Genomic DNA, 16039 nt, shown 5'->3' on the forward strand with positions numbered 1-16039 from the left:
ATCCTGTTGCAACCGATATGCTGTGACGGGGCTGGGCGTCCACCACATGCACGCATGTGTACCTACTGCCCGCGACGCTCCAGCTGCTCAGTGGAGTGTTGCGCAGGCTCCATACGTGTGTGCAAATGGCCCAGTTGGGTCAAATCAGGTAAGGACAGCGGGTGGGCCTCTCCGGAGCACTGTACCGAAACGGTACCTGGTGCTCCCAGCAGGCACCAGTATGTCCGTACTGGGGCGTACCGGCCATAACCCACCAATGACCAGGATGCTCCAACAGTCATAAGTTGTAACTTCAAACTGTTACTAAATGGACTGGTGTAAGTCGAGGACTACCTGTACTTAACCCTGGCAACAGCTTTCTTTAGTATACCATTAAATAAGTAATAAGAGAAAATTTGAGTAAGTCCAAAATCTTACAGTATCAAACAAAACCATCAGATATGATAATTGTATTCTAGGCAAGTTTAATAAAAAGAGATAAATTTTAGGGATTAAAGATTTTGTTAAGAACTTCATCAGGTGATAAACTTCCAAAGCCCAATCAAACTTTCTATAAATATCTCTCCCATTTGAGAGGAAAGACTCTTATATTCAAGAAGCATAAATGAAGTTGTTAAATAAAAGAGGATGATTTCTGAGGTGATATATTTGTAAAGGATAAAATATGTCATCTTCATATTACCCTACAGGTTCTCAATAGCCAATATATTACTTTTTTAGTGTTAAAATTGAGAAGTTACCATATTAACTGTTATTATTAAAAGTACACCACTAGAGATAGAAGACTGATATCATTACAAAATTTACTGCTAAATCACAGTAAACAATTAGAACAATTATAATTACAGTAAATACAAAACAATTAGAACAAGAAGCCTAAACCTTTTCTTCTTCTTCCTTTTATACTCATATATTACAGTTTAATCAAAATTCATCTTGATTTATTTAATATGAATACTGCAAAAGATTCAAGGTTTCTTCATCAAAAATCAAATGTTTTTAAGTTGAAATAACTGCCTGCTTTACAAAAAGAATTAACCCAGAATTGAGGCTTCAGAAGTATAAGACATTAAATTTGATCTTATAGGAAAAAGTTGTAGTGAAACTTGTCCTAGATACTTGGTAGAATAGCAATAGCACTTAAATTTATATACTGCTTCACAGTGCTTTCTCTTCTCTCTAAGTGGTAAAAAGCAATTACCATTTTTAACGTTAAAAATACTATGTTTGCACTTTATTATTATATAGTATAATAGCTTTCAACCTTTCTCTGGCAAACCTTTTTAATGCTTAAGTTCAATTAATCACTCTTTCACGAATGCCGGTCCTACTCTTGCACAACAAACATCACTACATTGATTTTGATTACCGCTTACCATGAGGTACCATTCTGATCATTGGAAAAAGGACCTGAAGAAAGGGGCTAATTTCTCCTCTTTTAGTAAGAAGGTAAGGTTTAGACTTTTACATCTTTTACAGGAAAAAATTCCCTCTAGTTACCTGTGTTTTATTCAGCTAAGAACTAACTTATCAAGATCTTCATTCTTTGCCAAAAAAAGAGAGTGTATTTTACAAAGAAGCATTTTCAAGTAATTATTGAGACCACATGGCCAAATAAGAACCATGCGCTGTGATAGAGCTCGGTGTTTGCAGACCCCATGCCTGATAGGCAGAAGAAATACAGGTTCTTAACCACCTGCCTATCGTGGTGGAAGTCACCTTGTTCCCCAGGGACCCTGGCTAGAAGGAAACAAATGGGACTTCCGACTTCTTGTTCGGCCTGGTTCTTCTGAGGTAAATCCTCAGAGCCCTCCTCATGTCCAAGGTGTGCCACTTCCTCTCTAATGGGTGAGAAGGGTCAGGGCAGAAATTGGGCAATATCAGCTCCTGCAAGCGATGGAAGCAAGAGCACACCTTGGGTATGAAGGAGGGGTCCAACCTTAGCACTACCCTGTCCTGGTGGAACACACAGAGATCTTCCCTGGTAGACAGAGCCTGCAGTTCGGATATCCTCCTAGCGGAGGTGATGGCCACCAAAAAGGCCACCTTAAGTGTCAGGAATTTCAGACAGTACGTAATGGATCGAACGGAGGGCCTGTCGGAGCGTCTAACACCTTGTGTAAGTCCCAGGAAGGGTACCTGTGCACCGTGGGCAGTTTAAGATTGGAGGCACCCTTGAGGAACCGCTTGACCATCGGATGGTGAGTCAGTGTCTGAGATCTACTGCACAGGAGTACCGATGAAATGGCTGAGACCTGTCTCCTAATCATGTTGGGAGCCAACCCTCTGTCCAGCCCCGCCTGAAGGAAGTCCAGAACTTGTGCAACAGTGGCCCAGGCCAGATCATGGCCCCTAGAGATGCACCATGTTTAAAAAGCCTGCCATGTAGCACCGTAAATGCACTCCATGGAGGGTCTGCGAGCTGCCTGGACAGTCTGTATAACCCTGGGGGAGAAGTGATCTTCCCTCAGGATGCTCTGCTCAAGTGCCAAGCGGTCAACTGGAGCCACTGAGGTTCCAGGTGTTCCAGCAACCCCTGACTGAGGGAGATCCTCCAATCCCTGTCTGAGAGGGATTGGAGATCGGCAAACCAAGGCCTTTGGGGCCAGTGTGGGGCAATCAGTACCACCTCCGGCCCCTCCCGCAAGATTTTTTGTATGACCCTGGGGATCAGAGGTAAGGGTGGATAGGCATAGAGGAGCCCCCGGGGCCAAGGGCAGCAGAGAGCATCTAACTCCTCTGCCCCCCGGGTCCGGTACCTGGAGTAAAATCTTGGGAGCTGGGCGTTGAGAGGGATGGCGAATAAGTCAACTGTTTGGAGTGATTGGTAATGGCGCCTTCCTTGCTGTTAAAGGATGGAAGGCTGAGTCAATCTTGAGCCAGTGAGATTTGAACTGCCAAACTGCAGCTAGCAGTCAGCTGAAGTAGCCTGTAGTACTGCACTCTAACCCTTGTGCCACCTCGGCTCTAGCTGCTAAGGCTATTCTGCTGGTTAGGTTGTCAAGCTGACACTCCAGTTTTTGGAATTCCTAAGGATCTTTACCCAAACTCAGAACCCGTCTTGGACCTGCTAGCTTGGTACCTTCTATAGGGGTTGAGCCCTTCCCAAAATAATTCATAAACAATAGTAACCAATCCACAAGAGCATAACAATCTCTTCAGCTGAACTACATCTGACTTTTGGCCCTTTGGCTGCCCGAAGGCTTTGCACACACAAGGTAACCTGATGTTGGGATGGTTGGGGGATCTTTATTGCCCCACGTTGTCTGGACAACTTATCATTAAAATTCGAAGGATTTGGGAGGTCAGGTCTGGGCTAGCTGACCTCTTTTTCATTCAAGTTTCGTTTCCATGGAGATCTTTCCACTTTTACAAAAGTGGAAGGCTTTTACAACCACTTAAGGAGTAAGGCTTGGAATCTGTATCAGGTTTCTCTTTCTTTGTTAGGCCACATGTGTTTGCCTTAACAACAGCAGATCATATTACATAGGTTGGGAAAGGATGGGGTTGCTTTATAATGTGATACCTTGATCCCTTCCCGTGGAGCTCAATTAGATGGAAACAAGGTCGATCTTGCTTTCAAACAAAGAGAGAAAGGAAACATGCTTTTCTAACTTTGCAGGATCTGCTTTCTCAGTGTATCAGAGAAGAACAAAAACAGGCTTTTCAGAGCAGATTGAATCAGCTAGGTGGTAGACGCTGAATTTCTCATGCAACTCTTGGCCCCTTTTTAACACATTTTCTTAATCACAACAGAGTCCTTCATCTCAGGAGAAAGAATCAGCCTTTCTCACTGAAACGGGATATTCCTCTTTGCTCCAAGAGGGAGTGGGGGAAATCCCAGCAGCTGATTTCAATTATACTGCAAACAGAATTTGGGATTCAACTTCAATGTCCCTGTTACTAGAGGGGAGCTTAAAATAACCTGTTCTTTACACTGTTCTGCCTCGGGTGGTTGCCCCACCCCCATGCCTGCAGAGGTAGAAGGGAGGCTTGAGGAGAATGCTCCATGCTGAGGGAGACTGCCATCCCTGGATAGAGCCCCAGATGCTTGAGGTATCAATGGGAATCCTCACTTGCTGAGAGGGATCCTCCTCTGTGATCGCATCAGTCTCCAGACCATGGGAATCCTTCTTGCTGATGGCCTTATGGCAGATGCGCCCTAGGGCTTTATGCCTCTGCCTTTCATATTTAGAGGCAGGTTTGGGAGGCTTGGAGCCAGAGCTTGCCTCTTTAGCCGGCTTCATTTTGCTCTTTGCCTTGCCGCCCCCACCCTTGGATGGACCTTCAGGGGTAATCTCTAACCTGATTGGAGGCTCTTCTGCCCCTCCAGTGGGGCTGCTGGCTTTAGAAGCGAAGACTTGATTCCTGCCTGTGTCCTCCAAGCTGCAGGAGGCCGCTATCTTGGGCCACGTGGGGACTCTCCTCCCTCTTCTTTTCAAATGGCGCTACGCAGCAAATACAACAGCCCTGCCAGTCAGGGCTTTGAAAAAGAGGCTTCTGCTACTAAGAGCTGCCGTGCTCTCTCCTGTGGCCTCCTGCTGTTAAAAGCAGCTCACTGAGAGCCTTGCTGCCCCCTCCTCCAGGTGCTTTCCTTTCTCTTCCTTAAAGGGAAAGTTTTTCCTTAAAGGGAAGACCTTCCTTAAAGAGAAAGTCTCAGCAGCGATCTGAGCCTCGTTGCCCTGTCTGGGCTTCTCCGGCTAGTCAGGCACTCAGAAAAGGATTGAATAGAGCTTGCATAAATCGTGATAGCAAGGTTGCCGGAACACGGGTTGACAAAGTCAGAGGTATTGAAGGGAATCCTCACCTGGAGGGAAGGGTCCCCTTCTGCAGCCCTGCCAGGTGAAGAGAAACCTGGTAATCTTCCCTCAGGTTCCAGGCCAGGGGGGGTCTTCCTGCTGCTGGCCTTGTGGCCGATGTGCTCCAAGGCTTGGTGCCTCTGCCTTTCATACTTGGAGCTAGGCTTGGTGGAGATATGCTTCCTTTTTGGCCTTTGCCTTGCCTCCCCCGCCCTTGGCTGATGCCTCCGAGATGGTTTCTAACCTTCTTAAGGGCTCCTCAGTGCTTCCGGTGGTTGCTGGCTGCAGGGCTGAGTGCTTGGCTCCTGACGGCCTCCTCTGAACTGCTGGGTGTCACCATCTTGGACCATGTGGTTTCAAAATGGCTCCCGGCTCCAAATTCAAAAACTCTTGTTTGCTGGAGCACGTGGAAGCGGTTTGTGCCTTTGCAGGCTACTGCGCAGCTTCCTCTGGGGGCTCTCTCTCGCCTCCCCCTGCCTCCCACAGCTCTTTCTGAGCCTCTCCGGCTCTCACCATGTTCTCTGGTGATCGCTGCCAGCACGGGCGCTCCGGGGAGTTTTAAAACGCTGTGGTTCGTCGCTCAACCCGTTAAACCATAACCATATGTATTTTAGCACTTTTCTGTGCAATATATCTTTGTTTCTTAGAGAATAAAATGGTTTTTTCATGGTACTTACTGGTGGCAATATAGATTGCATGTTTTGATTGGAGTCAGCTATTGTGGCTAAGTAGACCAGATTTGTATGCAACAACTGCTGGTACCTAATTTTAAACAAAAAACATTAAGTTAAAAAAATGCACATATGATCATTTTACACATATAACATATAGGTTATAAAATTTGTATATTTCCATAATTTTCAATTGTATAATTGGAGAAAAGTACAGCAATGATAAAATAATATTTCAAGAATTACTATCAATAATGTAAATTGCAGGATAACAGACTATTTTTGCTATTATCACTGGTAAAGCTTATTTCAAAATATAATCTTTTATATTTAAATGACTCACTACTAACCTTGAGGTAAATTATTCGATATACACTATATTGCCAAAGGTATTTGCTCACCCATCCAAATAATCAGAATCAGGTGTTCCAATCACTTCCATGGCCACAGGTGTATAAAATCAAGTACCTAGGCATGAAGACTGTTTGTACAAACATTTGTGAAAGAATGGGTCGGTCTCAGGAGCTCAGTGAATCCCAGCGTGGAACTGTGATAGGATGCCACTTGTGCAACAAATCCAGTCGTGAAATTTCCTCGCTCCTAAATATTCCAGAGTCAACTGTCAGCTGTATTATAAGAACGTGGAAGTGTTTGGGAACGACAGCAACTCAGACACGAAGTGGTAAACCACGTAACCTCGTCCAATATCAGTGTGTGACCTCACAAATGCGCTTCTGGAAGAATGGTCAAAAATTTCTGATAAACACACTCCTAAACCTTGTGGACAGCCTTCCCAGAAGAGTTGAAGCTGTTATAGCTGCAAAGGGTGGACCAACATAATATTGAACCCTATGGATTAGGAATGGGATGTCACTTAAAGTAAATTCATATGCGAGTAAAGGCAGGTGAGCGAATACTTTTGGCAATATAGTGTAAATATATTCCTTATTTTTATTCAAAAGACTAAGAAGCATGGTTGACAAGTGTACCTAAACCATAACTGTTGGAGGAAATAAACTGAATATACAGTATGTGAGTATATCATAGTGGCTTGATTCATACATAAAGTCAGGGCTTGGAAACCACACAGTTTGGGTTTTCACATCCAAGCCAGAAACAAAGGACATTTTGGCTTAGTAGAATGTTGATTTTGAATAGTGAGATCCTATCAGGAAGCTTTTTCTCAGTGAGCTCCTCCTAACTTTAATCCCAGAAATCGCAAACATATGGATGTTGATGAGACTTCTGAGAGTTGGAATTCACAACACTAAGAAGTGGGCTACATTATGAAAAACCAGACTTGAGAAGGAATATGATGAAGCCTTTTTATACTTACCCCGAGGCCTGTTCTGCTTTCCTCTAACCTTATAGAGGCATACTTTTATTCTGATTTGTCTTCTCCATACCTCCATGTTACAAAACCAATTCATTGACAAACAAGTTGCCATAAATACATTATGGCCAACAGCTTGATGCAATAACTGTACAGGTAGTCCTCGACTTAACAACCATTAATTTAGCGACTATTTGAAGCTACGATGGCACTGAAAAAGTGACTTATGACCGTTTTCACACTTACATCCCAGTGGTCACATGGTCAAAATTCAAACACTTGGCAATGGGCATGTATTTATGACAGTTGCATTATCCCAGGGTTAATGTGATCGTGATTTGAAATCTTCCTAGCAGCTTCCAACAAGCAAAGTCAATGGGAGAAACCCAAATTCATAATGACTAAACGATTCACAAGACAGCTTCATTGATTCACTTAACAACTGTGACAAGAAAGGTAGTAAAATGCAGCAAAGCTCACTTAACTGACTTACTTAGCAGTAGAAAGTTTGCGTTAATTTTGGTTGTAAGTTGAGGACTACCTATAATTAGAAATGGGTTCATATTTTTCCAAATACTGGTTATGCACTATAGGTAGTACTTGTTTAACAACTATTTGATGGCTTCAAAAAGAAGTATAAAGCACTTTTGACCATTACAAAATGTAGCATACAGACCTCCACGGTCAAGCTCACTGTATGCCTCAGCTGCCCAAAGCCAAGCAAGACAGAGCTTCCTTTTCTTCCTGCATCCATCTCCGCAGAGGCAGGCAGAGGGGGACTTTGAGCTTTGTGCCTGCCTGAATTTCATCAGCTGAGGTCCAGGCATACATGGAACTTGGGGTCTTTTCTTCCCACCTCTGGGGACAGCTTTGAGGAGGCAGAGAGAGAGAGAGATATTTGAGGCTCTGTGCATGCTTGTATTTCAGCAGTCGAGGTCCCAGCATGAACAGAGCTTGGTGTCTTTCTTCTCTTGCCCTTGTGAAGCTCTCCGCAGAGGTGGGGAGAGAAGGACCCCAAGCTCCATGCTGCTTGTACCTCTGCAGCAGAAATCCAAGCATGAACAGAACCCCCAAATCTCTCCCTCCCTATAACTTTGCAGGCATGGAGAGAGACTCTCTTTGCTTAACAACATGTGATATCACATAACAACTGCAACAGGGAGTGTTGGAATCATAGTCAATGAGCAAAATGCCACAGGGATGTCTTGCTTAATGACAGCTTCATTGAACAACCAAGACTCTAGTCCAAACTGTGGTCATCAAGCAAGAACTACCTATAGCTTAGTCAACCATTCTTATACAGCAGGAAAAAACTCTCTCCCAAGTTTTCTAAAACTTGGAGGAAATTGCTGTGATATGTAATAAACCAGAAAATTTTATTTAAAAAAAGATATTCAAGGAAAATAATGGCAAACTACTTATGTGCTGGTAACATGAAAAGTGTGTGGACATATTCATATAACCACTAGGAGTCCAGGCTAATATATTTAAGTTAACATTAACTTACTGAGAGCATTCCAAAGTTTTCCCTTTATTCTGGTAGTCCATTATACACTGAATCAGGTGATTATTTTCATCCAACATCTGAAATAACAGAACAGATATTTAGAATGAAATAAACTCGTACTGACTAAGCTCTAACCGGTCTTACTGTTTTACCTTAATACAGATGTCAAGACAAAGCTGAAAAAAGCTGAACTTTGTCAACATGTCTTGTTTAACAACTGTATTTAAACATCATTTCTGAAAGTTTGGCAAAAGACTGATTACTTCCCTACCGCTACTTGTGACAATATTATAACTAAACTGAAGTATAGCTTGTCATTTCCCCCATTCTTATAAAATCCTACAGTTCAGTTTTGCAGTATTACTTTTTACTAAAAAACTCGAGTGATCAGAATGGCATGAGAAAAATAACAGGGATGAACTCTTGCTCTGTTCCTTTGTTGTTTCGCCGCACCTTTGCATAATCTTTTGTGACACAAAAATATAAAATCAGACCCTCAGGTACATAAGAGTGCACCACGATAGATGTTGGGTGACATACAAATGTAGTCAACAATAATTATAATACCACAGATTTAACAATTGTTGATAATAAAGCCAAAAGAGTTTGGACAGTAGAAACTGCAGAGCAGAAAAGAAGAAACTAGAGAAACTCACACAATACTACAAGTTGCAAATAGAAGTAGGACAACTGTGGCAAAAGAAAGCACTGGCATTGACAAAATCACCACATCAATTGCAAGAGGTAGTTTAATTTGGAACAATTTACAAACCTTTAATACCATCAAACAACACATGTGCCTATCCCAGGTCCTTGGCAAGGACTCAATAGGTCTCACTAAAAATGAAAAATTCAGACTAAATATCCAGCTGACTATGCAACTATTTATTTATTTGTCATGTTTATGTGGTGTATATTGGAGGTGGTGATCCTTTTAAAGCTGTAGGTAATGAAATTTCATTTTAATGTATGCCGATAAGTGTACATTTAAAGTGACAATACAGTTATTCTAAGTCTAACTAACATTAATAAAACTACATCAAAAAAGACTCCCTTAGTTATAGGTTATCCCTCCCATTGTTATAGAACTATAGTTTTACTTCTAGTTAAAAGATACAAAAATCAAACAATAGCCTTTCTAGATTTTTTTAACAATAAAAACTATTTCATCATAGCACAGCCTCTCACACATCTATCAATCATTTTGTATGAAAAACAACAAAGTCTCTTTCAAAGTAGATGTTTAGCTTTGGGAAGAAAAACTAAGAATAGCAGAATAGGATGAGTCTGTCATACAAAATCAGAACTCAAAAATATTCACTTAAATATGGTAAATGTTTGACAATAATCATTTTATACTACCTTCCTTGGCTACTCTTAAATAAATGACTTTTCTGTCTTTTGGTCAATCACCTTTCATGGCTAGGTTTCAAGAAGAAAAATCCAAAGTTTTTCTAAGGGGTATCAGTTGTAACAGATAAAACAGATTGATTTTAATAGATCTACTAAATTATATTACTTTAGTTATTTAAAGCATCTTTTTATTTTAATTGGAAGTAGCTATAAGATTTCACAAGTAAATTAAAATTGCTTGGTTCATACAAGCTACTTTTTAAATGGAAATCAAATCAATTATTTCGCATCAATATTTCTTTTTTGAACACTTAATGTTTCACATTGATTTTAATTAAAAGTTAACCAACGTTTAGATTAAAATTATAGTTCATTATACGTAGAGAAGGAAGTATGTGGTATCCTTCTGAATTAGCTTAGAAGATGGGGGGGGGCAGCATGGTGTTGTGCTGTTTAACCTCTTTTCTTTAGGGTCAGTTTCACTCTGGTGGCTGGGAAGGTGAGGTCTGCCCCCCTCCCCTATTATGGGGGTGCCACAGGGCTTGGTATTTTCTCCCTCCTGTTCAGCATTCATACAAGGCTACTGGGTGAGCCCATCTGTCATCATGTGTTAGTGACAGCATGCTGATCATACCCAATTATATATTTCTACTCTTGATGAATTAAGTGATACTGTGAATGTTTTACCCTGCTGTTTGGAGTCTATAAAGAGTCTAGATGAGGAAAAACAGGCTTCAGATGAATCCTGACAAGACTGAGTGGCTCCAGATTTTGGGTCTCACTGGTTCCAGGACTATGCCATCTTTGGTGCTGGATGGGATTGCACTGTCCAATGGTGGGTTTCAAAAAAATTTGGAACCTACTCTGTGGGTGTGGCCTGCTTTGTGGGTGTGGCTTGCCAGCCATGTGACCAGGTGGGAGTGGCTTGCCGGTCATGTGACTGGGTGGGAGTGGCTTGCTGGCCATGTGACCAGAGGGCTTGCCGGCCATGTGACCGGGTGGGAGTGGCTTGGCAGTCATGTGACTGGGTGGGAGTGGCCAAGACAATGTCACTGAATTCTTTGCCCCAATGGATGAACTACAATAAGATAAAAATAAGTACAAAAATAAATAATACTAACTGCAAAAGAAATAAAACAATATTGGACTCAATTGTGGTTGTAAGCTGAGGACTACAGGTAACAGAAGGGACCTCTGCTTTCAACCAACAATGTACAGTTTTTTTTAGGAAGGATGAGAAACAGGAAAGATATAAACAGGTAAGATATAGTCTTTCATCCAAAAAGTTAGTTCAAGAATGAATGTCATAGGTAGATTCCCAGAGCAATACAGATTTCCATTTTCTGAAATTTAGTTCTCAGTTCCAAAAAACAGGAATATATGAATTAGGTTCAGTACTTAGGTCGGTCCAAGTAGCTATTCAGAAGTTAGTGATTAGAAGCAATGGTAAAGCAAGATATGGAATTAAAACCAAAAATATTTTGTTGGCTATTTGAAAGGGAGTACAATATATATTTAATTTTACACATGTTAGCAGCTGCTGGAATTGTGTTTGCACAACAGTGGAAAAACAGAGATATGAAAATGAATAAATATTACAATGTGCAGGAATAAATAAATTGACAATTAAAATCAAGAAGGCTTTGAATACTTTTTCACGTGGGATTTGTTTTAGCAATTGCTAACTAACAGAAACAGAAATTAGAAATCCAAAAGTATGAAAGAAGATACCAATTATGTAAGGAAAGGTCACTAAAATGTATGGACTATTATTAGTTCTTGATCATTATTAATGTGTAGATAACTGCGGGACATTACACACCCACACAAACTATGACAGTGCCAGGAAAACACCAAAAAAGAATTCACCCCCTCCCCAAAAAGAATGCAAATGAAACCAGTTTTTCCCCCCTAACACTAAGGACAGGAAAGACAAAGCCACTGGAATAAAAACCATCAAGGCATTGTGGGAAATTATAAAGGAAGTGCCAGGAAACTCACAGAACCAGCAACCACCTCAGAATTACCTAAACAACCAGGGTGAAACACACTAAATCTGGCAAAGCTGCCTTGCACCAACCTGGCCTGTCCAAAACAAAGCAGCCACTTTGAGACACCTGGTCTGAACACTTAAAAGCAACATATTGCATCATAAAGAAAACATTTTTAAAAAGGAATAACATTTCTTGTAGTAAATATATTTTATAAGCAATTAAAAAATAAATTTCCCTAAAATAATTTTAAAAAGATATTCTATAAATAAAAAAATCCTTAAAAACCATTAAGTATTCTGCACACAATAATTTATACTGTAACCATTTCAAGCTATTCTACCAGCAATAATTTATACTCTTAACCATTTCAAGGTATTCTACCAGTAATAATTTATACTGTAACCATTTCAAGGTATTCTACGCACAATAAATTGAAGTAAACAATTTTAAAATATTCTATACTCAATACTTTTAAGTAAAATGATTTTTAAAAATTCTATGCACAATAAATAAAATATTCTTTTAAAAAACATTAAAAGAATAAAAGAAAAAAAAACCGGGTCACTTACCAGCAGGCAGAATCAGCAGCTCTCCGATGGATGGATGCAGCAGGGAGCAGGCAAGCAACGAGGCAGCAGGACAGGTAAATTTACTGGACTGGAGGCCCGGTTGTTGGTTAACTAGGCACGCCGCCTGGCAGGCTTAGCCAGCCAGGCGAGGCTGAAGAGGGGAGGCAGGGGGCTTTCGGCCGCGTGGCGTACGCCAACTTGCAGGTTTCGCGAGGGAAGGCCTGAAGGCCTTCCCTAGTAAAAGCTGCGAAAGCTAGCCTGCCACCGCCGCCACTCCCCACCCGTTTTCAGCCATGTGGCGTACGCCAACTCACGTTTTTCGTGAGGCAAAGCCTGAAGGCCTTCCCTCGCAAAAGCTAGCCTGCCGCCGCCGCCCACCCACTTTCGGCCACGTGGCGTACGCCAGAATCACTTTTTGTGAGACAGGTTGCTATATGAATGTGATTAATGAATAAACAAAGGAAGTAGTCTGAGCAGAGATCAATGACTGGTCCAAGACTTCATTTTTAAAGCTTTTTTTTAGTTGCTATAGTTTATGAACAATATCAGTGATCTAAGCCTTCCTTTATATTGTAACATGCACCAACAAGAATTTCAATTTTTCTTTAAGGCTACATACAGTATGAGCAGCTGTATTAACCAGATCCCCAGAGCAGTTTTTCTAGTCCTACAACTACAGAAACATATTTCAACAGCAGTTTCAAATCACAGAACTGGGTAAACTGTATTAACATTTTTCACAGCACTTAGCACAAATCATATGCTCACTTTTTAACTACTTATTTTTGTCCGATAGACAATATTCAAAGAGAAACAAAAATATACACATTGTTGTCTGCTCTTTTCTATTCTTTTTATGTATAGTGTATTGATCTTATGGTATGGTGACTAAGCTGCTTAACTTGCAACAAAAATGATTAAATATATCTTCAGATGAAAGTAGTGTAGCTCTTTAACCCTAAAGGTTTAAAACTAATCTTACCTTACCTATTTAATTAAACTTTATTAATGTGCGTCAGCAGGTGTAGCACTAATCTTGGTTGGCCTTAAAATCCTGTTCTTACAAGCACTAGCTCTCTCTCATGTTCTTTGGAGTCCAAAGATATATGAATTAGTATGATGCTGGCTCTTATTACTTGTTTCACTAATAATTGGCAAGTTAACAATAACATACTGTCATATATATGTCAGGAATGCCCCCATCAACAGCCCAAAACATTACCCAAGTATCTTTTCTATTACATTTGATCTCTTTTAATTTACTTTTTTTTTTGTTTTAGGTATGTGGCTATGTTTACAAAGTATGCTAGTTATGGCTTGCTCAACCTTGGTTTACCCAGTAACCAACTAGCTAATTCCCAACAATCCAAAATTCATGCTTTATAGATCACAACCACTGAATTCTGAAAATGAACTAAACTAAAAACACGCAATGTGGTTTAGCATTCTGTGAAACCACAGCCTGTCTCACTTTTCTACACTTCGGATCAGCCTTCCACCAACATAGTATCCAAAGTTGTATGCAAATTTCCAAAATTCACCCAGCCATTAAAAACAACTGAACTGAAATACAACTAGAAGATGCTAAGAATATTGACTTTATGCCTGGGTTCTTCAACTAATATGCAGAGTTAAATGGACTATTCCTATTCACAAGACCACCAAAACAAGCTATATTATTACTGCAACATTAACAAGTGTTCCAGTCCCAGAGGCTTTTTCAAGAGGCAACTGGACTTTCTGGTTTTTCTTTGAAGAAATTTCATTTCTTCGGATGAGAAGTGGAACATCTTCAAAGAAAAACCAGTAAGTCCAGTTGCCGCTTGAAAAAGCGCCTTTGGGACAACCATGGATGACCGAGAATCTCCATAGCCAAGAGTTCCATTCATCTCACTATCCTCCAGAGGTCCCTTACAGCAGGGGTCACCAACCTTTCGGACCTCAGGAACCACTAAATTCATAATTTTAAATCCCATAACCACTAATATGCATTTTAAAAAAAAGATAAATAGTATTTAGTGCAATATAAAAAATGCAAATAATTTTTCTGCGGACCAAATTTTTCTTGCAGACCACCAAGTTGGTGATTGCTGTCTTACAGGAATCAGTCCATCTCTTGATTTGGAGTTGGTCTAGTCATCTGAATTTACAAGTGAATCCCCTCCCAGTCTATTTGCAGTACTCACAGGCCACTGTTTATTAAGCCATGGTTTACCCAATCTCTCTTTAGAGTTTGAACTGCAACTCTTGCTCCACACAAGAGGTTAGACTGGTCGGATAGTATATTGTCAGATAGTATACTGGTCAGAATGGCCAATGCCTGGAATGCACTGACTCTGTGGTTTCTTCTCCAACCCCCCCAAAACTTTAACCTTAGACTGTCTACCTCACCCCATTCCTAAGAGGTCTGTAAGGGACCATTAAGCGCACCAACGTGCCTACTGTCCTAATGTTCCCTTTTATTCGTATCCGTTTCACGCATCCAAAATCATGCTTATACATATATGTTGTCTAATACATGCTTGACGAAATAAATAAAATAAACAACGACTTCTCATGTCCTGCAAATATAGGCCTGAATTCTAATGTTTTCAACACCTTCGTCCCAGGGTCGTGTCCCAAAGCCTTGAAACCTCCAGGAAGGCGACAGTGAGGGGAGAGAGAAAGAAGAAGCTCAGCATCAAAAATGAAGACTTGCATCCGACATCATTGCCAGGTCACGAGCGCCGGCCTTGGCCCATCTCCAGCTCAGCCCACGCGCACGGAAGGACGAGGCAGAACCCCGACTCTCTCGCTCCCCACACCGCTTTCTACATGGGGCGAAGCACCCGATCCGCCGCCCCCCCCCCCTCCCACGGGCTAGGCCCGACAGTTCACCTTCTGGATAGCAGCCGGCGTTATCTCGCCTTTGCCCCGCTGCCGTGGGGCCGCAAACGCCACCGACATCTTGGATCCCCGCCTGAAGACGCCTCAGCGCGCGCGGTCGCTGACTCCTCGACGCCTCTCGCGCAGCGGCGGCCAAAAAAAATCTCCAGAAAAGACGGGCCACTTGAAGGAGGAAGCAGTTACCCGTTGGGCCGAGCCATTTCCTGCCAAAATGCGGGGGGGGGATGGGAGTTGGAAGGCCTGCTACGTTCACCAGATGGAACCGGGCAGCGCGCTGTTTTATTTATTTATTTATGGTTGGTTTTTTTTGCAACTATTTTTTTCCCATGAGCCAAGGCATTTCTGAGAACGTTACAATGAGTGCGCTTCTCCCCTACGATAATAGTACATTCCTACTACCCGACTTTCTCCGAGCTCTAGAGCTACGATAAATTAACAGCTTGGCAGAAAAACAAAGTGGGGGGGGGGGGGGAGAAGAGATGTTCGTCGTAGAGTCGTGTTTGTTCCCCGCTCTTCTCAGCGTTGGTTCAGTCCATTCTGTGCTGGGAGAGAGTGAGTCACTCTTACCCTTTTAGATCACAAGGGGCAGAATGAAAAAATAAAGGTTCGTACCCAAGTGCTAATGCAATTTTTAAAAGTTGAAATATTGGCTAAATCATATTTGTGCTGCATACTTTAGCAGTTTGAGATTTAATCTTCTTTAAAAAGTTGGAAGAAATCCTTGACTATGATTGATTTAGCCCCCCCCCCCCAAAAAAAGCGCCTGTAAATACATCATAACTAGTTAAGGTACTTGGTAAAAATCTTAGTTTTATATAACAAGTTGCCAAAAGAATAAATAAAGCTTTTGTCTTGTTCTCTTATCAGTCAGTATGGACCAAAAATAGTTAACCCTGAATTTTAACAACAAGAATTATCAAATTGGTC

At 41.4% G+C, this 16039-nt stretch overlaps 1 protein-coding gene across 6 annotated transcripts in view; it reads right to left on the reverse strand.

The window, feature by feature from the left end:
* SS18 (SS18 subunit of BAF chromatin remodeling complex) overlaps nucleotides 1-15291 on the reverse strand; it is a 35218-nt gene extending 19927 nt beyond the window's left edge. For 3 of the 6 annotated variants that reach the window (XM_081950289.1, XM_081950286.1, XM_081950287.1), the window contains exons 1-3: nucleotides 15104-15289; nucleotides 8311-8387; nucleotides 5477-5561 (exon numbers count right to left, since the gene is read on the reverse strand). In XM_081950289.1, coding sequence (XP_081806415.1) covers nucleotides 5477-5561; nucleotides 8311-8387; nucleotides 15104-15172 — 231 coding nt within the window. In that variant the 5' untranslated portion in view covers nucleotides 15173-15289. Of the gene's footprint in view, nucleotides 1-5476; nucleotides 5562-8310; nucleotides 8388-15103 lie in introns of all 6 variants that reach the window. The other 3 variants (XM_081950288.1, XM_081950285.1, XM_081950284.1) reach the window with 2 other exon arrangements.
* Nucleotides 15292-16039: the final 748 nt, after the last annotated feature.

Source organism: Natrix helvetica (genome assembly GCF_964273705.1).
Source record: "Natrix helvetica genome assembly, chromosome: 4".
In the NCBI taxonomy this organism is placed as follows: domain Eukaryota; kingdom Metazoa; phylum Chordata; class Lepidosauria; order Squamata; family Natricidae; genus Natrix; species Natrix helvetica.